The sequence below is a fragment of the Taurulus bubalis genome (assembly GCF_910589615.1).
Source record: "Taurulus bubalis genome assembly, chromosome: 11".
Lineage (NCBI taxonomy): Eukaryota > Metazoa > Chordata > Actinopteri > Perciformes > Cottidae > Taurulus > Taurulus bubalis.
Genome location: NC_136599.1, coordinates 7,446,873 through 7,472,796, shown reverse-complemented (window position 1 = coordinate 7,472,796; position 25,924 = coordinate 7,446,873). Strand labels below are relative to the sequence as shown.

Here is a 25,924-nt window from a genome sequence, read left to right as displayed (position 1 = left end):
AAAAAAACAACAACAACATATAACATATAGACAACATAAACTAGGAACTATTAAGACTATGACATATAGACAACATAAATTAGGAACTATTTAGACTATGAAGGACTAAACTATAAGTAAATGACTGTAACTCCTTAGCAGCATTCAGACATGTGAGTCTAAAAGAGGACGGAGTTAGACTATGAAAGACTGTAACTATAATTAAATGACATTAAAACAAACAAAAAAAGCGTAAGCATAGCCAGATGTTCACACTCATTAATAAGTATCACTGCGGGGGGAAATTAAACTTTATGACACCGACTGTGCGAGCAAATAAGGCTGCGTGAAAATCCCCCTCGCAAGTTGCAACCAATGGAATCCGTGCTGACATTGACGGCCGCGGTGCATGCCGGTAGGCGTAGTTCCACCGCCGCCTGTAGCCCGCCAGCGGCGCCGTGCTTTCTGCACGTGGAGGACTACAGAGCTCCGGGTCCTGGTCTGGACAGAGGCGGCTCGCGGTGACAGCGGTGGATACTGAGCGAAGTACGGCGGCACAAATACCGCCCGTGTGCTTTTTTTAAAATAATTTATTATTAGGGACTCAACGTCTCCCGAAAGTTGACATCTGTAAACATGCAGGCGGAATCGGGAATAGTTCCCGACTTCGAGGTCGCGGAGGAGTTTCAAGAGGAGCCTAAAACGTATTACGAATTGAAGAGTCAACCCTTGAAAAAAAGGTCAGTTGTTTCGCGGCGGACAGTTATTTCCCACGCCGGAGCGGTTTTGGTTGGTGAAGTGATAATTAGTTAGGCTTAAAGCGGTGTCCGGGGTCCGTGCATGTAACATACGGGACTTTCAGAGCTGGACCCTGGGGTGCTCTGGGCTGCGAACCCGGGATTCTCAAGTTGCCTCTCATTCCTTATGGTTATCCTGCTGGCATGAAGTTATGCAACACTTGGGTGTTGTCTTGTCAACATCAACTTCAAATATTAGCTCGTCGAGGAGCAGACGGTGAGATGCTGCGCAGCGTCACTTGTGTAAATGGGATGAGTGGGTTCTCCTAAACATGTGTAAATACACATCTCTGCGTGGCTTATGGTGTATGGATGAAATGCAATCAGCAGGAGAGCAATACCTGGTTTAATTAGTCGAATATTGAGTGAGTGTTTTATGGTTGAATATCCTAAAGCCCAGTAAAACCCATTTAAAGTGAATGCACTTGTAGAAGAGCTTATCTCAAAAAATGTTTACAGTTGAAAGCTGGTTGGAGCTCTAGTTTAATTTAATAGCGTGTCCTTTCTGTGTACTTTTTTTTAACAATTTTTTTTCTTCAAGCGTTGGCAAATTAATTCCGCATGTAATCGTTTGAGAAATTCCTGACCAAACACACCTTGTTCAGAGAATACATTTTACCCTTGGTTGTCTATTCAAATGTAATACATAACTAGTGTCTGTTCAAATGTACTAATTGACATTAATAGTTCCCTTGGTGTCTCAGGACATGGACACAGACACTGACTTGTCAGACAGCTATTTCCAGCGTTGTTGAGGCCTCCACTAACAATCAGCGTTGAGCTGAGTCGGGCCTATATGGTCTGATTTGACCTTTCACCCTTGTTCTCTGGAAGCACAGTAAGTGTGCTGTCTGCTCCGTCTGTTTCATGTCATATTCAGATGCTATCAGTGCAGTCAAATTACTAATAATCTGTCCAGGGATCTTATGGTATTAAAAGGAACCGTTTGGCATTTTGGGAAATGCGCTCATTCTTGCAGAGAGTCAGAGAAGAAGCTTGACACCTCTCTCATGTCGGTGTGTTGAAGCGGGAGTCAGGAGGCAATTAGCTTAGCTTAGCACAAAGACTAGAAATAGGGGGAAACTGTTAGCCTGGAATCTGAAATCGCCTTCCAGCGCCTCACAGTGATGACCATTAAAACCACCACTTCATTTTTACACCAGTTTCTGTACAAATTAAACAAGGTTTAAGGGGTTAATTAGAGAGCATCACAGGTGTCATGCCTTTGGACAGAGCCAGGCTAGCTATTTGTCTCCAGTATTTATGCTAAGCTAAGCTTTAAATGGACAGATGTGAGTGGTATCGATCTTCTCGTCTAACTTTCGGCACGGAAGCGAATGAAACTAATTATTTTAAGGAAAAGAGGACTAATTCGGTGCTCTACTTAGTAGCTTTAATAGACTTGTATTAATCTCACCATTTAATGGAGGCCTTTTGACCCCAGTTACAAAATATTTTTAGTTTGTGACTAACACAATATAACTTTAGCCATGAGGAAAGGAACATGACCCCCTGTTTTGGGTGATTTTAATACATTATGCAACGCTTTTCAGCTGCGATCAGACTGGGAAGTTGTGAAACTCAACACTTTTCCTCTGATTGCGATGACGCCGATGACAATACATCTGTTCACAGAACGGTGTCTGTATTTTGTGCCTGCGCGTCTCCGTTATGTTCAGCGGTAGTAATACATGGCTTCATTGTCAGGTCCAGACACACAGAGGACAGTACACCACTGTGTGTGCAGACAGAGCGCTTATTGCAGACGTTTGGTCCACTTATATTTCTTCCCCTTCTGCACATTTTGTCGCTAATTGGGAGTTATTATCTCCTTTTTTTTGTCTTCAAATTTCAGCCAGAACACAAATTCTAGGAAAGAGAAAAAAAGCGGTCATCTTGCACAGTCCTAACCTTTAACCCACTTCTGCATTTTAAACTAATTTCTTCATTAGTAAAATGTCATTACACGGTTACACCTTCAAGGGCTGCGTCTGAGCCGAGTTGTTGCCGGCAGAGCAGCACTGCCAGCCAGTTTCAGTTGACGCAAAGCACCACAGATGATTTCATTTCATGCCATTTTCGTTAGAATATGTGAAGTTGTCTGAACAGTTGTTTTCGATTGAACGTATCCCACTTCCTCTTCCCATCACATGAGGATGATCCAGCATAATAACAGTCACGATGCCTGTGTTGTTTTGAGGAGTTGTTGCGCAAAAAATGGATATAATTAGTTTGATTATTGAGGTGTGCGGCGTCTTATCATGTCTCCCCTCCCTCTCCCCTGCTGTTTCTAAATATAAAATATGAAGTGTGACAAAACGTCATTTTAGCTTTCAATTATGTGCTTTTTTGCCGTGTCTTTATTACTTTGACAGTGACTGCTGCAGAAGATGTGCCAGACGTTTGGTGCCGAACATAGACGTGAGACAGACGGTGGGAATAGTCTATGCAGTGTAAATAAGATGTGTAAATTTAGCAGTGGATGTGTTATATCTGAAACTGAGAGTTGGGGGATAATTACTTGCAGGCTTACTTGGCATGCAATGTCTAACTGAGGCTGAGAGTCTTATGTATGCTTTCCACGGCACAAGGCAAACTGTGGCAGAAGCTTGATATTTTACTAAATGTTCATTTGAAGAGTTTTTGCATCAAAAAGAGACTTTTGACTTAACTTGTTTTTTGACAGTAGATGTTTTTAAGTTTCCTACAAGCCACACTTTAAAAGTGTAATAATGATGAATGCCCTAAACACAAATACCTCTGCAAGAGCTTTGCCTAATATATATTCAGTTTGAAATTAACAAAATTCAGATTTAAGTCAGGAAATATTTGCTCGAAAAACAAAACCGCTTTTTTTTTTTTTTTTAACTTTCAATACTTGACAGGTTGCTACAGATGCAAATCAGTCAGAATACTGAGTTTTGAGTTTTGAGTTTTCGCTGCTAGAAGAAAAATAAAACACATGGTTATTGCAGATGGGCTATAAACTTGTGAAATTGGCAATGGACATGTATAACATTCAAATCTGCCAGTGACAGAAAGCTGAGTCAGGTTGCAGGTTATGAAAGTTGGTGCTGGGAACAGACTGGTCCGGTGAGGAATCCAGTGCAGAGGAATCCCGTCTAGAGAGGCCTGAGGGTGAAGGGTTTCATCCACGATCCGAGAAGGGAAGAGTTTAACGACACAAACAGGTGCTGTGGCTGCAGACGTGATCACTTTGCTGCAGCTTTTTCAAGCACACGTGTGCTTTACATTTCTACGTTATAAGATCTTTACAAACTTTAGATTTTATTTCATTATATTTATTTTATACTTATTAATAACAGCGATATGTGATCTTTGTCAGCCTCTGTTGGTGACCGGTAGGGACTGCAACAACATCGGAAACATATCACTTCCTAGGTCACATCCTGCCTGATGCTAAATAGTGTAGGGCTGTAGCTAACTAGCATTCTCAATTAACTTGTTGAATATCTGAAATGTTAATATGATGTTCTGAGTACATTGACAGCTTGTAGCCTTGCATATCCTGTACTAATACTGTTCAGCATTTGAAAAACAAGTCCCACCTAAAGAATTTTACTTGGAAATAATGTTAATGTCCACAAGGTTAGTACCATACACAAAAAATAGAGCCTGCAAAATGTCTAATAAAATGTCTAATAAAACTAAAATGGATTATAGCTTCTCCCTTCAAACAAAATGTAGTTCTTTTATGATTCTTGTACTTTGAAGGGTGACATCAATTTACATTTTTTATATATGTTTTCTCTTCCACTCACCCGTGTAACGGTCAAAACTCTATAAAACTCTTTCAGATGCACTTTGGTAATTTTCTCAAAAGGGCCAGAAATACCACGCTCAGTAACATAGTTGTTTTTTCACGGTTATTATGTGTGAAAAATTAGGTCTGAGTCATGTCGAGATATGAATGGTTTCCTTTATAATGTAAAAATGTGTTGGTTGTCACATTCAAAGTCGAATCCGCCTCAAGAGATGCTGGAAAAAGCTGCTTTGTTTTGTTAGTAGAACATCCTCGTTTCCATGAACCTGAAAACCTCATGGACTCACTCAGCCTGCCGTAGGAAACTGTATGAAACCCTCCTGGCTGTCCTTGGATGCTCTGTTTTCTCATTGTTGAAGCACAGAGGGAGGAGTGGGCAGCTGGAGCTGGCAGAGGCCGTCCTGCTGAAGAGGGAATTAATGAAGGGCACTTAACGAAAATACAGTCAAGTTCAAACTATCCCGGCCGGATCTGGCTTCCTGGATTGAACCCAATTATCTTTTTGGGACGTTTTACCAGCGAACCCTGTTTTGTGTTCTTTTCGCATCTGAAGCTATGAATCTCTCTATAGCGCTGTTCATTAGCAGGGAAAATAATTTTTTTAATATGTTATTTTTTACATTTATTTGACATTGTGATTTGAAAAGGTGACTGTTATGGTGGTTCTTGTTGGTGATAGGTTCATGGACAATTAAGGATTAAGTGGCAAATGGCTACTACCAAAGAGGCAGGTTTAGCTAGTTCCTATAGAGGAATTCATTATTCATGCCGAGTTGAACATATCAATATTAAGATAAATATGTTGACCTTTTGTTGGGGAAAAAACAAGATGTTTAAATATATCACCTTGTAAAATTGTGATGGGCCCTTTTCATTTAATTTTGGACATTTTATACTAATAATCAAAAGATAATTACAGACAGATTAATAAGTAATACAAATAATCATAGGCTACTGCCATACTTGCCTTACACACTTCTGTGTAGAGTGATGACATCAAACAGAAAGGAACATATCTATATTTAGATGTGTTGCTAACCAATAAGGTTTTTTGTGAATCTCTCAATTGTATATCTATATCCTTTACACTTATTATTATTATTATTATTAAATATATATATATATATATATATATATATGCAATTGAGTTCACAATAAACCCACCTAAATAAACCATTAGTGCAGAAATAGTGCAGGTTTAAGGCACTTTCAGCGTCACTATTTTATCCCGAAGGTTGTCGTCTGGTTTTGTCCCAAAGCATTACACTACAAAAACTCAAATGTTCTCAATATATTATCACTTCAGACAAATGTGTGTTACTGCTACTTTAAAATGTATGTGAATAGTTACCACTTCATTTCCCTTCGCTTAACGAGTTAATTATTTGATGAATTTCCTCGGCTCTATAGATGCAAGGCGTAATAATGGTTTGGCCTGTCAGCCGCAGGATGCACATGTTTTGGTTTTGTGATGTGAAAACACAAATTATTATGCGGAAACTGTGTATTTAACTAGCCTCATCAACTTAAGCAAATACAAAACTTGTACCCAAAAGTAGTTTACTCGGTTCAACTATTTACCTCGTTGTGGTCGTCTGTACACTTGTTTTCTGCTCTCTCACCTCCCACTGGTTGCAAAGCCGGAATGCTTGATGGCCTTAGATGTACCACTTTCATACTTTATGCTTCCCATTATCGCCGACTTCCCTGCTATCTCTCTGCCAGCTGCAGCACGCTGGGGTGTTGTGATCCGCAGGGGGTGCGAGCGGATCAACGTACCGTCGCGTAGGGTCATGATCACTGAGCGGCGCTCCAGCTGAGAGGTTGTGTGCTCTGGCCCGATCTCCTCCGTGAACGAGGCTCCTGCAGTCTGGTAGAGACACAAAAGGGGACAGGGTCATCACAAGCAGCTTTTTGCAGGATGTTTTTTTTTTTTTGCGTTGTTGTTGCTTGGCTACAGTCAAACAAGTCATTGTGTATTTCCACTCTTTTTTTTCTCCCTAATACGCAATTTACAGAATTATATGTCAGAGGAAGAGCACTGAGCTAAGAGATGAAAGAGCAGTCATTGGTGGGAGAAGGTTTACTGAAATTATGTTTTATGTCTGGATTTTAGTGGTTGTTTATTTTATTATTTGGGGTATGATTTCTGAGATATATAATTTTAATTTGAAGATGTTTTAATTAATAACCTATATTTATACTTTGTTTGATATTATCAGCATGTATGATGCTAAAAGTAACCATGTGTGCTTGAATACAGTCAGTGAGCTACTTACCTCAAATCCTGCAAATTTCAGATGCTGAAACCAGCAAATGTTTGGATTGTTAGCTTACAATTTTTTCTAAGCAGTAAATAGATTAATAGTTATTAAAATAGTGAGTCGTGAGTCGTTAGTCAGTAAAGTTAATGCCAACCACACTCTTTTCCTCAACCTAACTAAATGGTTTTGAGGCCTAAACCTAACTTCTTTATTTTGAAAAGACACTATGCATGGAACAAGCGTATATGTGACACTAGTAGGTTACGTAAGGCATCCCAAATGCGACACACTGAACCATGAATAGCTTCCAAACTATTTGAGATGGCAGAAATCACACTTCGAGGCAAGCAGAGCGAACCTCCCCCCTCCAGAAGATAAGTGTAAAACCAGCATTCTGGCCTCAAACTCTGCACAAACATCATTCAGTGAAGCTCAAGCATCTGACTTTGTGTTATCTGAGACATGCATTGTCACAGAATGAACACGTTGCCGTCTTAAAGCTCATGAAAAGTTGACATGTTGGAGACACGTGCAGTGACTAAAAGCTGCAGCTGCGGGCCGTCCGCTGAACAGCGACGACAGATGTCTCAGAGCGAAACAGTGTCCGTGTGGTTTAAAAGCAGCCTGTTGATGGGCAGTGTGTCACCAGTGGGCGCATGCCCGCTCCCCTGCTCTGCTGTCGCCATGCACGGGGCTGGTCCTCCGCCTGGGACTCTGCATGGCGATTGGAGAGTCCAGGCCGGGCCCCGGAGCCTCCCCCCTCTGACACACCCTCAGCCAGCGCTGCACCGCCGGCGTGACTTTCATTGCTATCCAAGGGCGGGTGGTGCACCTTCAGGCAGAAACAAACAAATATGGAGGCTGTAGGAGTGCAAGTGTACAGACCCTGCTCCTTTGACTCTTTGTGAGTATGGCGCCTTAGCGTGCCGGCATGTTTTAAGGCATGATTTTGGAGTGTATTGGTGTGTGTGACACGAAGGACAGAGTGCACAGAGCCGTGTGTGAGAATATACAATGGTAGCATAAGCTTTAGCAGATGTGTTTTGTGTGAAATAGTTTGGCTGCTGGCTCTGGTTAATAATCAACATCATAATTAGTTGTTTTTAAAACAAGGGTAGACTAGAATGGAATTATTGGGGTTTTCTTACGAAGCAATTTTAAATATGTTGTGGCACTCTTTTCAAATAGATAATCACGGAAAGAGTTTGAAGATGTTTGTTTGTAACAGTAAAATGAATCAGTTCCCAGTGGAGTGCCATTAGGTTTTAGATAAGGTTGTTGTTATACCATTATCGTCCATTAGGCAGAGCTAATAGCTCCAGCACCAAGTAATACCAGAGTGTCTGTCCTGCACATTCTTTTTCCTTTTACACTGCAAAAAAGGAATTTCAAGAAAGTAAAAAAAGCCTTGTATCAAGAAAATAAGTCATATTTGCCCAAAAAAAGAATATTAATCTTGTCAAGCATGTTTTGATTAGAAAAAATATCTAATTTTAGGAAGTTATGCCTTACTTTTTCTTGATTTTTGGCTTATTTTAAGAAATCTTGTCAAGCAAAAAAATCTGCCAATGGGGTAAGTTTTTTTTACTTTGATATAGGATGATTTGATTGAATATAAGAATGTTTTGCTCTTTCTGTTTTTGCAGTGTAGCAGTTTAGTTTTGACTCTGATCAGACTTCTTTTCGCTCACCTACTTTTCTGTCTCTGGTCTTCGACCATCTCTCTCTTCATTTCCCTGTTTGCTGTCCGCCATTAAAACCTGCATCAAAGACTCAGCTCTGACTATTTGACTAATGATGGAGTGTGATGGAGTAGCGTAGTGAGCAGAATCAGAGGAATCATGAGTTGGGTGGGTGGGTGGGGCTCTTCAGCACTGTGCAGCCATTGTGTTTTTGTTTGTTGTCTTTGAGATACACACAAACATGAGAGGAGGTGAGGCACACACATACACACAAGAGGGAAAAGATTAAAAAACTGGACAAAAGAGCTTTTATGTGTTTCAGTGGTCTGTTTGGCTAAGAGCCACCAAACAGTTAAACAGGGAGGGAGAGAGAGAGCTTTGCTTTGTAGAAAGGCTTCTGGTCACTCATGCACACACACACACACACACACACACACACACACACACACACACACACACACACACACACACACACACACACACACGCACAAACAAGTCAATCTGATAATCAGGAATGTATTATAGAAAATCAACGCGCTGTAGATCTCTGCTATAAACCGTTTCTACTCTATTTGGAAACATATTTGGAATTAACTTCCTGTAATCATTCAACTGTAAACTCTTTAAATGTGGTTGATATTGTACTTATCTATTATTTTAATTATGTCAAGAATAGCTGGACCAATCCGGCAACATGGAGGATTTTATTGGCTGATATATGCTCATCACAGGTATATTGATATTGATTATATGTTGGCTGATGACAACAAGAAGCAATATTTATTTCAGGTCATTTAGAAACAGTGATGCGTTACATATTTTTGCCCACCAGAGAGCGCTGACAAGTTTATATTATACCTATAGAAATGTCCCCCTCAGTGCCATGAAATATGGCAGAGATATCCATGTGCACACGATGATTCATAATATCTTTGGTGATCCCCTCACTTTCCCTCCAGCTCCACCAGCAGCTCAAAATGTGTATTTGCCGTTGCCACTACATCCATAGCTAACAATATTCCCCTTCGGTGTCTTTTTTTGTTTGGTGCAAATTAGCACATGTTAGCATGCTAAAATGCTAAATTAAAATGGGGAACATGGTAAAAATGCTAACTGCTGAACACCAGCTTGTGAATTCTGGTTTTGCGTTGAGCTCCAAACTCAGCTGTGTTTATATACAGCCTCACAGAGCTGCTAGCATTGTTTAGCAAAGACTTTAATTATGGAAAATGTGGATAAAAAAAAAAAAATCCTATTAAAATTTTCACTTTTTCTCAAGTTGAAGTGACGATAAAAGTGCATAAAATGATGTACAAGACAAGGTGCAGCTATAAAGATGCTCTCTCGGGTTTGTACTTAATTCAATTTAAATGTGTTGGATGAACTAGATTATCTGTGTTAATTATACACTAAATGTATATTTAAACTAAAGCAGTTCAATCTGAACGTCGGAGACATTGGGGTCCGTGTGTGTGTGTCTGTGGAGACGGAAACTGGTCTCTCCTCTCTTGTGCCTGGAAGCACGGCCACACCTTCAGGTTGTTGTTGTTGGGTTTGAGGTGAGGGAAACGCGGTTTACACTCCGAGTGCCTGTGAGGATGTCAAGTTTTAATCAGAAGACTCCCTGCCAATACTATTCAATCTAAAATGGTAAGACGGAGAGGCATAGGAGGTGTGTAAACATTGCATGGGGACCCACCTCTAAAAACTTTAACCCTTTAAAGGTTAACTAAAAATACACATGTATTATAATTCAAATATATTTTAAGTAGCTAAAATATTAGTTATTTAAGAATAATATATATTATATCTTTGGATTTCTTATTTTTGATGCATTTATGTGTAAGCGTCACTAAAGTAAAGATGCAGCTCTTTTACTTTATATAATGCTGACAAATCTAATGCATATACAATGTATAATATAATAATACATCTATTTGTTGCTTGTATATTTTATTAATCAGAATCTAAAAAGTAAGAGTAGAGTAGAAGTTTTAATTATGAAATGGAAATAATCAAGTGTTTGTTGCATTTGGCATTAAAACCCCTATTTAACAAGTAATTAAATATCATAAAGCTGCGCTGCTCAGCATCTATTGAAATATATTTATGGTAATGCAATCTGTATTTTTAAGGACATTTACTTTTTGTGTTTATTCAAACTGGAAACAAAAAGGAAATCCGACTATTGTCTTGAAATGTAACCACTCAAACAGGGAGTCAGATTAAAGAAAGAAAAAGAAAGAGAAAAAAAATCAAAGGATTTAGAAATGATTTAAAACATTAGATCCAGTGACTTTTGTTTGAAACTCAAAGGATTAAAGGAAATAAAACCGCCCACAGTCACACAGACAAAGGAATTGTGCATGAAGTACAAAGTGAAAAGTTGGAGACCTTCAAACTGCTGCAGTGCTTTCAGAGACCAAACTTCCGCCTTTGTTCTGCTGTAATTCAGTCATTAGATGGACTTATGATCAGTTTATCTGCATCAGCATTGTCTTCAGAAATAAATGAGACAGTTCTGGGCGTAATCTTATTTGACTGTAGAAAGTGTGGTTTTACATTTTTTACCGTCGCATATCCAGTGTTTCTGCAGGGTTCAGTGGGTGTGGTATCAGACAATGAGATTATATGCAGCACTGGGGAGAGAATTATGGTATGTTGAGGGCTCAACACCCACTGAATACGCTGTAGACCGAAGCTGTGTTGGACTCCACTGGCTAATTAGTGCGATTACTGCACAGCTGGATTGGCCAGACGTTTTACTGCGTTTTTTTGTCAGAAGGATCACTCACTCGACGGAGGCTTCATCCAGACAACTTCTGCTTCAGCAGAGTCTCTCTATTTTAGGACCGCCAGCTCTGTCTGGGGAGCAGCCGTCTAAATTTAAAGGAGTGGGAAAACTGAAGCAACCCTTTTTATGGAAACTGTTCCTCTTTTCTGTTGTGTTTAATTCTGCTAATGTAAGAAAAAAGATCTTTGTGAGTGCAGCTGGAAGCGTATAGCTCTCCAGAATTAGCAGAATCAGATAGTTCAGCTGTCTGAAATTCTATTGATGCTCGGGCCCTGAAGTGGTTTCATTTATTCATTTTTAAAATGAAATAATTGCAATAAAACAGAGGCGTACTCATAAAGCGTCTGAGTTCAAAGACTTGCTCCTAGTAAGAACATTCTAGTAACTATGACTTTCTCTCATAATTGCAACAGTGTTTTTGCTGGTTAATACATTTAAATACAACCCGACGTATGTTCAAAAAAACAGTATTTTCCCCGTTATAACAGATAACAAGATTAAGAACTAAAATGACCAGAACAGTAAATAAGAAAATAAATGTAACAACCATCTGCATGGGAATATGGATATATTCCTTTTTTTTTCTTTTTTTTTAATCAACCAATCACTCTTAAAACAGGGTTCTTACAGTCATGGAAGACCTGGAAAAGTCATGGAATTTTAAAATGGTTATTTCCAGGCCTGGAAAAGTCCTTGAAAAAAATAAAATCCCCAAAGTTTTGGAAAAGTCATGGAAATTTGTTATGTTTAAGTCGTTTATTTACGCTGAGTTTTAAATAATGAATATGCTTTTAAAAGAAAGACGCTCAAAATATAAGCAGGCATGGGCTCTATCTATAAATGTTTATTCTTTTAATCAAACTATTGTCTCTCATTTATTTGTGTCATTTAAGGTTTACTATATGCTTTGGAATTCTCATTGTTACTTTAAATACTACATTTTCTCACTTTTTTATGTTTACAACGAGATTTCACAAAATGTTTGGTCATGGAAATTTGGTTTAAAGTAATGGAAAGGTCATGGAAATCCATTGGTCAAAATGTGTATGAACCCTGTTAAAAGAATGCCTCACATCTGGGGGTCAAAGCTCCTCACGAAGTTAAACGTGTCTGTCCCTTTGCTGTGAGAAGCTTCCTTAATTACTCCCAAGCGAGGACTCCTTGCACAAAACGTAGGTCTAAGTATTCAGAGAATATTCTGGGATATTTTGGAAATACGGCTCCAGGGCGACAACTAGCAATTATCTTTACTTCACCAATTACTCTCCTGATTAGCCACGAAATGTCAAAAGATTGTAAAATAAATACAAATGCCAATTTCCGAGAGCCCCGAGCTACGTTTTGTTCCGACCAACAGTCCAAAACCTTACTTAATTGACAAAGAAAAGCTATGCAAATCCTTATAAGATAGAATCTGCAAATGTTCGACATTTGTGCTTTTAACAGACTATCTGAATAATTTTCTTTTAAACCAATGAATCGACAAATTGTTGCGTCTCAACAGTTTTGATTTTCCTTTTGATCTCTGCCCCTTCAGTCATCTTCACATTAACCTTTTATTCCATCTGCCGTTCCCTTCATCTTCTTCTACCTTTCCTGCTCTCTGATCTTCCTCCTCTCTCGTCTCTTTTGCTTGACCTCTCCTTCCCTGTCTGACCTCTCTCTACGCTCTCTCTCTCTCATCACCTCACCTTCCCCATCCCCTCCCCACCTGCTCTCCCCTCGGCATCTTCGCGTCTCTCTTGCTCGTCTCTGCTCATGCATCCGTCATATTTCGTTCTCTCTCGCCTCCGCCGCAGCCCGTCCGACCAGCGCTCCTCCAAGCCCCCGCTGAGCTCCTCGGCCATGACATCACGCATCCTGTTGCGGCAGCAGCTGATGCGGGAGCAGCTCCAGGAGCAGGAGCGCCGGGAGCAGCAGAGACAACAAGCGTCCCAGTACCCACAAACCACGGCGGCCCAGACCCCCGCCATCAATGTCAGTGTCCCAGTCAGTCTACAGCCGGCGTCCCAGGTGCCAATGGAGGTGCTCAAGGTAAACAACCGTGGTTTTGATTTGTGATAGTAGAAAAAGAAGAAGAAGAAGAGGGGTATACGGCAGCATGTATAATTAGCAGGCTGTCAAAGTTTTTACAGTATGTGTATAAAGTTTCCACCTCTGGAATTAGAGCATGCATGTGTCACGGTTGCAGTTGTAATGGTCAACGCAGTGCTGTATTTATAGATTTCATTGACTCGTGTGTGTGTGTGTGTGTGTGTGTGGGACAGTCAGGCATCGTGGTTTTACTATGACTGTGTAAAAAAACAAAAAAACACAGGAGTGAGTGAAGTGTGTTAAAATGCGTATATGGGGATTATCTTTCCTGAGAGAATTCCTCTTTAATGCATGCTGTGCTTCCAGCCATTCGGATTTAGCCATCTTTAATCCTATTTGCTCAGCTAGATTCACATCTTTTCATAGCTTTGATTCCCCGGCAGTCCGAGGGACAGGAGACTGTTAAGATTTTCTGTACGAGTGGAGACCGTTTTGTTTGAGGGATCATTTTAACAAGGCGGTTTGGTAAGTTTGTCCTCTGCATGTGTTTTCAGAGTTAGCAATTTATTCTGAAATATCAATAGAAATGTGTTTTGCTGTGTTGTGTAGTGGTGAATATTTCGGTGTCCTATTTTGTGGTCACATCAGGTTTTTTTTAGCATATGCTTAATTGTGTGGTTGTAATTTTGAAAGATTTGCACAATACTAAGATTTTAAGGCTTTAGTTTTTTTGGTGTTCCTGACAAAGTGTATAGTGAGTCGTTTCCTTTTCAGTTTTGTGTCTGTACTCTTTTGAAGTACTTTGTTTTTACATCATTGCAAAGTTGATGGGAATGTTTGTGGAGTTTGTCATGAGGACGCCACACAGACCTGTGTACTCCCGCGTAATCTTTCCATGCATTTTAGATTTTCTACTTCTCAGAGAAAGACTCTTTTTTTTTTCTCACTAAGTTGATTTTTAAAAAGGCTGTGCAATCACGGCTGCAGGTCTTTTCATGTTAAAAGAATATGCAACACTTTAGGGAATCTTTGCACAAATATATAATTGTGTTTGTGCATTTGAATTTCCAAGATGATGATACCGAGACTTAAAACCAGAAGCCTGAATGGGGGGAAAAGGAGCTTTAATGAAAGGATAGCTCAAAGTTTGAAATGTATTACCTCACATTAGTGTAGAACGTAGAGATATACTGGGGGCTGTTGAGTAATCTTTGTTGATCTAAATCCATGCACAACACAATCAGAGATTTCATGGTTACTTGCTCAGCCACCCTTCATCACCCTGGATGTGTGTGGCATGGGCCAACAGCGACGCACAAATACAGTATATCCATTGAAAACAAGCAGCATAAACATTACCTACTCCCCATAATCTGCAGCCCTTTGAGAGGTTTAGGGCTCCCCCACCCCGAACCCTCGCCCTGTGTACAATACAGCAAGTTAGAGTAATTTCTCTGCTTTGGCGAGAGCTTACAGACATTCTTCATTGACTGAAGTCCTCAAATGAAAAGGCCGTTCCAGCTTGGCGCTGTTGAGCTGGGTTAACCTACTCACCTGTCTGTGGGTAGATTAGCAGAGTCCACAAAAAGCTCAGGGGTACCAGGCAGAGCTGCTGGACCTCAAAAAGTGCAAACATTAAGCTCAAATGAGTTTATCTAAAGACTGATTGGACCCTTAATTAACCAAGTGACCTCTGACCTTCTGGGGAATAAGTAAGGGATCAGTTTAGGGATCAAGACAAAGGCGAGCACAGCCTTACCACACACCGAACGCTAATTCAGTGAAGAATGCTCGTAATTAGCCCCCACTGCCTTCGTTCTGTGGCACATTTAAGAGGGGAAAGAAAAAAAACACTGCTTTGAAATGTATGTCGGATAACTTCCTAAAAGGGTTAAAACAAATGATTTCTCTTTCAAAGGATTTACTGTGCCATGAAAAGAACAAAGTATTCTTCAACCCTGTAAAAAAAAAAACAACGTTTCTTTGGGATCACACAAGCGGTGTAGCTCGTGACTCGTACGTATCAGACAGTACACGAAGATGCTGCACAGATATCTCATCTCGGTTGATTTTCTGAGTGAAGGCGTCAGGACATTTGGTGAAAATGCACATTTTATAAAGAAATGTAGAAAAATAGTTCAAAAAAATATGTATTGTGAGTGTATTGTGCAGTGTAATCATTTCATGAAATGAACCATGCAGTATAACCTTGCGTGCATTGTTGTCTACATTTGCCAATATTGCTGAAGAAAATGAGTCACAGTAAATGTTAGCTTTCTAATTATTACAGCTGTACATCATGAGCAAATAAAACAGCAAACCACACAGTAAAGACAGACTTTTTTTTTTATCTTTTCATGTTAATTTTAACACAACAATTATTATTTTAAAAAAACACCAATTTTTTTGTGTTCCTCTTGTAATTTGCCACCTTTTTGCATCATAGCATGACACTACATCATCAGGCGGAAGAAAGACCACAGGCTGGTCTTGATGTAGCTGCTCACATTAGCATCACAGTTGTCGTCTGCAAGTTCCACAGAACACGTTAGCGGCTTAACTGTGAGACAAAGTGGCCTATTCTTCTCGGGCTGCATAGCAAATGGGGGCATTCTTGTTAATGTATCCTGGTAGGACCGTCATGGAATGCCCAAAGCATGCAAGTAAAAAATACAGATCAGTGTTTGTCAGCGTCCTTTCTGAGTACAGCAGGCCGCTTTGTGCGTGTTTCTGCAGAGGTTTTGGGGCTGTTTGAGGGGTTACGCCGCCCAGGGCTAAAAACAAGCCGATAAACAACAAGCTGTCTTGTTTACTGCGAGCTGGTCGTGGACGTCACATTTCCAAACTGTGTATTTTGGAAAGAGTACATTAAGGGAAGTTGGGGAAATGAAAGTTAAAGTCCTGCTGGCTAAGATTTCTCTATAAACCATTGTTCTGCTCGTCGGCGCTGAACCAAGTTGATCAGTATTGGAGATACATCCCAGTGTATGTGATAGGCTTTGTGAACACACGACAAGAAGGATCCTTTTCTTTCTCCTCAGGGTCTTTAAAAACAGATACTTTTTCACCCTCTGACCAGTTTGCCCAAACAAAAGGCTACAATATGTCGCCTGTTGACGTTTCACCCTGAGGTCCGTGGCCCCCAGGGGACTTCAGTGAACTCGGGGCAGTTAGATCATCTAATTATGTGTGATAATTTTGGAAAAACCCCTCGGGAATCGTCTGGTTAAGTAAATGTAAGAGCGAGGTCTTCTACTTACTTATTTTAGGGCGGCGACTAATGATTATTTATATATTTCATCATCAATCTGCTCATTATTTTCTCAATTAATTGATTAATCATTTGGTTATATAGAAGTAAGAAAAGAGAGAACATTGGAGGGATACTATTTAGACAGTCGATATTTAGTCAACAAAACATTTTTTACGAAATAAAAAAGATTCATAATGTTAATATATGCAACCTGTGATAAGTCTGAAGAAAATAGACAAGAAAATACCCAAACTGTTGGGAACCATGTCACACAGTGTGTGCTGGCCAGGACTGGGCACATTAATACAACATAAATCAATTTAATTAACACTATTTATCGAATTATTACTATATAACATTAGCCTATTAAATAATCCACTTTTCCTTGATCTTGGTGAGGGTCATAAGGTCAAGGAAATGATACAAAAGAAAACAGGAGTTTACACAAGACTATGTAATTACGCAACATCGGATTTTAAAGCAACTTAGAACACAGAAAGGGAGTACGGTGACAAAGTCAGCTCTGAACAATCCATGTGAGGATTCTTGAAATCACATCTCCTCAAAATGTAAGCAGTGACGGCAGACGTTATTAACGACTGCACTTTAAATGTTGCTGCCGGAAGGAATTGGACAACATTATCTACATTATACTAGCTCTTTATACTAGCTCTGATCATGCCATGAAAAGTTAGGAACCTTCCAAAGTAAAATAGACTATTAGACCGCAGGACCAGGTCTTCATCCTGTACCTAAAGGTGTGTACAGCTTGTATTGTTAGAGCCTGGATGCTGGCTGAATGGAATTACCACTGGCATTCACAGACAAATTACAAGTATTTGCCAAAAGAAATTTACAAGAAGACCAGCGTTAATTATTATTAATTCATCAATTAAATTCTCATAATTACCTCACCAGATTATCATGAGCTGAGCCTCTAAGTAGCACATGTCAAAAACAAATAAAACAGCCAGGAAACGACAGAAAAGGTTTTCACCAAACCAAATGAATTGGTGCACGTACCACACAATACTGCTATTTGTACTTTTCAGCATGTTTTCAGGCAGAGTAACAAAAGTTGCTGTTGCTAAAGCAACTCTGCCTGTTTCTTTCTCAAAAGCAGCTGCTATGAAATAAAGGTTGTTCCCACACAGAGAGAGAGGGGCAGCACTCTCGCCTCAGGTGTTGGAACGATGTTGGGAACCAACTAATGAGATGGAAAGGATTAACTATTTTTCTATGTAGGTTTCTCCCACAAACTTAACTTTCAAAATGGTTGACTGACTGCAAATGAAGAGATGCCACTTTGACTGTGTTTATGGCTGTGCTTTTGCTGGAATAAAGAAATTAAATAACATTTCAGTTTATTGTTGACACAATGCAATATCAATCCTTTCAAATCCCTTATTCAATATAGTGAGATTGGACTTTCAATTGGCTTTTTGAAAAATATTGAAATTATTAAATATTCAATGACTAATTCTCAAAGATTGACAGATTTTCCAGTTATACTTCTGATTTGTTATTTAGCTAAATGATGCCCCTGCATTGCTTTCTGCTGAAAAGTAACTTAAAAGGTGCTAAATTCCCCATTCAGAGCATTTATAAAGCAGCAAAATTGTTCCTTTTAAAAGATTTCTTTTGGTGTATTCAATTGAAATTCCAGTACATAATGTCTATAGTATATAAATATAGATTTTAATACATTGGCCCCCTTGTCAATGATACCTGATCCCACTAATTGAGTATTGGTAGTAGTTAGCTAGTTAGCATTGGTGCTTCCCGACTCGCTCTCCCTGTGTGTGTGTGTTGTTACTGAGCTTCTCCTTGCTTTGTTCACATATCCCGGCCGACATCACATGCTATAAAGCAAACATGGACTAAAAAGTGCATGTTTGTGAATGTCAGTGTACCCCATCGGCTAGCTCATGGCCGCCATCTGTACTGCTCTCATCCGGTGGTTATCAATAGAAGCGTAACTCCAGACCTCTGGCTCCCAAACCTGGGAGCCAGACCACTGTTTACCTGACGCAGGTTTGCACTGTTAGCACGGTGAGCGCTGTTAGCTGCGAGCCGCCGTCTGTCACCATGTTGAGAGCTGTTTAGAGGCAAAGGAAATGCTCCCAATCTCGTGTGTGTTATTAATATATATATATATATATATATCTATATCTATATATTTATATATAGATATATATAGATATATAGATATAGATAGATAGATAGATAGATAGATAGATAGATAGATAGATACTTTATTAATCCCCAAGGGGAAACTTGTTGTCGTAGTAGCGCCTTACAACTTGAAGATACAAACACAAGATAAAATATATTAAGAAGCAACAGGGATGAAAGATATATACAAAATAAAATACGAAATAAAGTAAAATATATATATATATATATATATATATATATATATATATACACACAATACAAATATAATGCACATAACTGGAATGAAATATATGTACAGCTGCAGAGTGTATTCATTAATTAAGCAAATTAAATGTAAACAATAGATAGTGCAAAATGCAAAGTATGTATGTGAAGTGTAATAAGCATACACACGTGTACAGTGCTAATTAAATAATTAGCCCACATAGGATCTAGCAAGCGGTGACTTATATACATACATACACATGGGGTCACATTTAAATGTAAACTTTTACTATTTACTTTATTGTATGCATCAAACACTTAATTAGGTAATCGAAAAAACAATTGACAGATTATTTAAAAACATCAACAGACGTAAAACACAAATATTGGAGAGAAACATTTTAATAAAAAAAAAGTGGTAGTAAAATACTTCTGTATCTGTCACAGATTGAACCCAACCTGTATTCAGTCACGTTTACTCGATAAAGATAGTTTCGTATAATAATAGTCAAAAGGTGGCCATGGTTTGCTTAGCCGTTGTTTAAACAACTGGATTGCTCCTTTATGATTCAAGTATTATCCATCTGGATTAGGTTTATAAATACTCATTACGTGTGTTCAGTCTATTTTTAGGATCAACGTCCCTCTGGTCTATAAATGTGTAAAGTATATACATTTCGGTACAGTAATGCAATGATGACTGGGGAGTTGATTTATTGTTGATGATCTGATGCCAATGGAAACGCTCCTTTAGAAATAATCATCAGTCGCGATACTCCAGTTGAGTTAAACACCGTAATGAGAACAAAGCAAAGACTATAGGATTGTGGCGACGGACATTAATGAATCTCATTGTTTTACACTTGAGCCCAAAGCGTGACTTTGTTCTTCTCAGCGAGTAACTGACGTGCTGTAAATATGTCCGCTTTACAACCTTGTAATGGCGTCTTAGCTGCATGATGCATTTTAATTTACCGAACAATGGGACCGTCTCTAGGCATGGAAAAGAGAATCAGGTAAAGGTGTGACAAGTGATAAACTAGGCCACTCGCTAAAGGAGACATAGATGCAGATGCCGTTATATAACTAAGACAAGATGCTGTTTTCTTCATAATCGCTGTGTTTTATTGGCAGCAGTCAGTCTCCACAGATGATGAGTGTCCATACGCAGCAGATTTGTGTCAGTGCATTTTTGATCCACGTTTAATAATCATATCATCTCAGCTGTCGAGTGCAGTGTGCAGACTACAGGGAGTTTTCACAGAAGCAGTGGAAACACCAGCTTTGAGTTTGTCTGGAGCCTGTGACTTCCTCAGCTTGGTTGAAGCCATATATATCCTCTGATGCCATGCAAAACACTTTTATAAAAAGAAAGTGCGAAGGCTTTTAATCGTTGGTTTTGAGACGCAGCGTGCATGCTGTTGAAGATTTAAAATGTCATTTAAAGGCGAGATGAGAGGCAAACAGTGGACATATAGGGATGTAAGAGGCGGTTTGAACTGGGAATTCACGCCGGGCATCCACAGGGTTAAAAAAAAAAAAAAGTGGATGCGGCAAAGCAACAGCCAGAGGCAAGTTTCAGTAAAAGAGTTGGCCTTGCAAAACAAAGGCACTGACTGTTAGCAGCACATCCTGACATCAAGTGATAAATTCAGATTTTACATAAAACAACACAAATTTGAAGAAGCTCATTGTACTTCGCTGATGTGCATAACTAATTACTTTTCTTGTCTTTTAAAAGATGAACTGGATGTGTCTGTCCTCAGCAGCCTTAGTCTTTTGGTGCAAGCGAGAGGGACACAGCGACATCACTCCTCAGTTTAGAGAGAAGTTTAACACAGAAGTGTAGCTTTTGTTTTTTAACTGAACTCAGGTCAGTTTACTGTAAGTGATGCTTGAGCTGCTTGGATACCAACCTTATGAGGTATGTTTAAAATTAAAGTTATCTTTTTGTTTATGGGAAATAACACGAGACTAAATGTAATTTGTCTTATCTTCAAAGCCATGACGGTTTGTCATAACTAGTACATGTGTCATGTGTCTAAATGCACTAATGAACTATCTGTGGTGTCGTTATATCATTAACCACAGAATTTGTCAAGAAATTCAGGCAACAGACAGATTAAATATATACTCTAAATGTGAGCTGGAATGCAGCAGCACTGCTCAATTTAAAATGTGTCACAAACAGTCTCTGAGGGTCGTTTATGAGCCGGCTGTAGCTTTTCTGAGTCATCAACGCTGCGTGAGGATTAATTAAATCAAATGTATCCATAACCGGGGGAGCGCAGAGATGGGTGTGTGTGTGTGTAAGTGTTGCTACTTAAAATATGTGGACTATAAAAGCAGAAAAGCAGAACGTCGAATAAAGAAAAAAAAGTAGAAATAACTTTTCTACTGAGACTCTTTTAGATATCAACACTAGACAAGTGTCTTTAAAAGAAGAAGAAATGTATAATTCATCGTCTGTTTTGAACGCCGTTCCACGCTTATTTTAATATTGTAGTCAGTTCAGTGCAATACTAGGACAGGCTTTGATGTATATTTAGTCTTAATCTGTGTATATATCTAAAAAAAGTTTGTCTTTTTATTCTAATAAAAGACCACAAGAATAATATAGTTCTAGTTCAAAGGAGAATTATTTGAAATGAACATTTATGATTTATTTCCCACGTTGCACCTGTAACCATCAACACATCCAATATAATGTATTTGTTTTGCCTTCTCATCCCTCTCTTGCCCTTTCCCCTCCTCTCCTCCCGCCAACAGGTCCAGACTCATCTAGAGAACCCGACCAAGTACCACATCCAGCGCTCCCAGCAGCAGCAGGTGAAGCGCTACCTGGGAAAGCTCGGCTCTCATGTGTTGAGCCTGCCCTGCCACAACCAGTCCTCTGACCACGGGGGCATGCCGCCAGGGCCGGGCAACAGCGCCCCCAACAGCCCTATGGCCTTACTGACCCTGAACTCTAACTGCGAGAAAGAGGTGACCGATGGTGACTCGTGGAACATGCCTTTTTGTGTGATCTTTCACTCATTTAAATCAACCTTTTCTCTATGTCGTCTCATTTCAGATGGATGATGTCATTGATGACATTATTAGTCTGGAGTCCAGTTACAGTGATGATATCCTGGGCTTGATGGACCCAGGACTTCAGATGGCAAACACGGTAAGCGCGCGTGTGTGTGTGTGTGTGTGTGTGTGTGTGTGTGTGTGTGGTTCATTTTCTCAGGGTCCCCCAATCGGGTGACCCTTATATATCAGGAAAATCAAGAAAAAATCATGGTATAAATCAAATATCAAATTAAACATACAAATCAGGGCTACAATAATATATAATCCCGATGTACAACCTCTAAACATAACTCAAACAATAAATAGGATTAGGGTTAGGGTTATTAGGGTTAGGGCTTAAAGGGCTACAGGTTCGCCACATGAGGGCGTCTCTTTTGGTGTGGAAAACATCCACATAGACGTCCACATTTTACACTGAAGAAAAACAAAAACAAATTCTCACTCCTGTTTTTTGCCCCAGTCAGCTGAGTGGCTTTAGAGATGCTTTTATGTACTTGTACTGTATGTTTTTTCTTTAACCTCCACACTGAGCCAGTCTAGCCGCTTCCCTGTTTCCCGTCTTGTTGCTAAACTAAGTGGCTGCTTGCTGGATCCTTACACACGAGTGGTATCAATCTTCTCATCTGACTCTTAGCATGGAATCAAGTGCGCGAATTCCCCAAAATGTGGAACTATTCCTTTAACAGTGACATCACGATTATTTCTATACATCGTGTGTGTAAACCTGTGTCATCGTGGATTACGATCTCTGCTTCATGCCTCTGCCGTGTCCCCTCAGATCCCTGTGAACGCTAACCTCATGGACATGTACGGTAATCAGGGTATGTCCCAGCAATGTCTGCCCGTCAGCAACTCCTGCCCTGCCAACCTGCCCAACGTCAAAAGGGAATACTCCGGTAAGAGACACCTGGCTTCTGTCATCAAAATATAGAATCTGAAAATACGTGAAACAATGCATACGAAGCTCACGTCTGCAGGCCTTTGTGCAGCCCTTAATGTAGTGTTTTATAAACAGTCATTGTGGGGATGTTCTGCATGACTGGCATGTATGTATTTTTTTTATCCCTTCTGCACAATTTCATACTGAAAACCTTATTTGTCACAGTTTCACAATCCCCGGCCATCATGCATATGCTGGATAAGTCTGGATCCTGCGGAAAATTTGACAACTATCAAAGGCCTGAAGGTTTCCCCGTGGGTAAGTTTACGGTGAATTAGCTTCGAGCACACTTTTTAGATTTGCTCTGTTGATTATATTGAAAAATAAAAAAAGACAATTTCTTTCCAAAAGCTGAAGTAAGAGCGATGGCAAAAGAAAGGCAGAAGAAGGATAACCATAATTTAAGTGAGTTTTAATTGCATGTAAATTGCTCTTAATTTAAATATATATATAAATATATGTACACTCTGTAAATGTGTAAATATCAATACTTAAGTGTGGTGACAGTTGCCATATTGTCATCTTCTTTGTTACTCTATAAAAAGTATTTATTTTCAGATGGGGGTTCGTCAGCTGATCATGGATTCTTTTCTCCTCTGTTTTTGTTCTGCAGTTGAGAGAAGGCGACGGTTTAACATCAACGATCGAATCAAGGAATTGGGGACTTTAATTCCCAAATCTAACGACCCGTAAGTTACTCATATTATTCACTCTCTCCATTCATTCAGCTTTATTTCTTATTCAAGACTAAATTAGTAACGCTCCTTGATGACGAGACTCAACATTTTATACTTAAAAACTTATATCTTACAAGGAAAAGGCAGGAAAAATATAACTGCAGAAAAAATACATACATACAGATGAGTAAGTCGAGAAAACCACACAGAGTATTGTTGGTGTGTTAAACAGTCTTTAAACTAGACTCTGTCCTTCAAGGCTGCTGAACCCTTCCAACCCGAAACACCTCTCAGCATAATCGTTGGATGTTTAATGCAGATTTGTCCAGTTTGGTTTAGTGAAGATCAATTTTACCTCGTAAAACCTCCACTGCAACAGTCGATTCCTCGGGGAGCTGGGGGTCAACCTTATGACTGCTTGTGATCTCAGTGACCTCCCCTGTATACATTAACGATGGAGCATTTAGTTCAGACTTTTAACTGCTGGTCACCTCTGTGACCTCCGGAGCAGCTCCGCTTCCCCTCATTATCCACGCCTGTCTCTTGTTTTTACAACTGAACAGAGCGAAATGCAAACGAGCGGCCCGCTGCATTCTGGTACAAAAACATATCTGTTTGGTTTTTGTGAGTGGAGTGAGTGTTTTCTGACATCACGTAGGATGCACAAATAATGGCTCCTCTGTGATTTTCAGGGACATGCGCTGGAACAAAGGCACAATCCTGAAGGCATCGGTGGACTACATCAAGAAGCTACAGCGGGAGCAGCAGAGGGCCAAGGAGCTGGATAATCGGCAGAAGAAGCTCGAGCACGCCAATCGACATCTGATATTGAGGATACAGGTAAAGCAACTTTACCGGAGTTGTTGAACTGCCACACAAGCATCCTATTTTCATAGTGAAATTAAAAGAAAGTGGGATGTTTCACGTGTACAATGTGTAAAAGAGACTGGATTGTCAGTGTTAACGAGTGCCTCTGCTATCGTCGCAACAAATAACACTTTATATAAATAGGTCAAGCTTCAGGGAAAACGAACAGAGCCGTTAATTCAGCCAGCAGAGGCCACGTACCGAGTAGGGAGGCGGCAGTTTAGATCCACCATCTTACAACTAATCAGTCACAAGACATGAGGCGTCAGGATCTGTGTGATTCAGCTCAGCGGACATTGATTGATTGATTGATTTACATTGTGTGTTTGAGTGATTATTTAGAGAAGCACTCTCAGGGGACAACCTGCGTTTGGAAAGCTAAGGCAAACTCCTGGTGAACAATAACCAGCACTTAACACCAACCAGTTTGGATGATATTATCCCTTTATAAGTGAAACACAGGGTTCTTACGGTCATGGAAGACCTGGAAAAGTCACGGAATTTTAAAATGGTTATTTCCAGGCCTGGAAAAGTCATGGAAAAAACTAAAATCCCAAAGGTTTTGGGAAAAGTCATGGAAATGTTAATGTCGTTCATTTACGCTGAGTTTGAAATAATTAATATGCTTTTCAAAGAAAGACGCTCAAAATATAAGCAGGCATACGCTCTATCTATCAATGTTTATTCTTTTAATCAAGCTATTGTCTCTCATTCATTTGTGTCATTTAAGGTATACTGTATGCTTTGGAATTCTCATTGTTAGTTTAAATACTACATTTTCTCACTTTTTCATGTTTACACCGAGATTTCACAAAATGTTTGGTCATGGAAATTTGGTTTAAAGTCATGGAAAAGTCATGGAAATCCATTGGTCAAAATGTGTATGCACCCTGGAAACAGTGCAGTCCTCCTGACACAAGAGACTGTGATAGATATTATGGCCGAGAGTGAAACTCCTCACTGACTAACGCGAGTGTGTCCGTCTCTTTGCGTTCTGCAGGAGTTAGAGATGCAGGCCCGGGCTCACGGCCTCGTCATCACGTCTTCGGTACTCTGCTCCGCGGAACACGCGAGCCGGTGCATAAAGCAGGAGACCGCTCTGGAGGACTCTCGCCAGGACCTGTACACGCTCCACCCGCATCACCAACACCACCCGGGCTGCACTCCAGAGCCGCCCGGAGCCCTGGAGCTCGGCGAAGGCCACGCCAACTACCCGGAGGGTCACTACAGCGTCCACGGCAAGCCGGGCTGCAAACTCAACGACATCCTCATGGAAGACAACCTTTCCCCGGTGAGCGGCAGGGACCCGTTGCTCTCGTCCCTCTCCCCGGACACCTCAAAGGACAGCAGCCGCAAGAGCAGCGTCAGCATGGATGAGAATGATCTGTGCTGTTAG

The 25,924-nt window shown here is 40.0% G+C and overlaps 1 protein-coding gene across 1 annotated transcript; it reads left to right on the top strand.

Moving 5' to 3' along the window:
• Positions 1-615: 615 nt before the first annotated feature.
• Positions 616-25,924, top strand: LOC306743080 (microphthalmia-associated transcription factor-like; the record flags this gene model as incomplete). The annotated part of the gene is made up of 10 exons (XM_079225561.1): positions 616-719; positions 13,100-13,334; positions 21,739-21,954; positions 22,043-22,138; positions 22,823-22,940; positions 23,150-23,242; positions 23,336-23,389; positions 23,598-23,673; positions 24,354-24,501; positions 25,529-25,924. The coding sequence occupies 10 exons, from the start codon at positions 616-618 to the stop codon at positions 25,922-25,924; spliced, it is 1,536 nt and encodes a 511-aa protein (XP_079081687.1).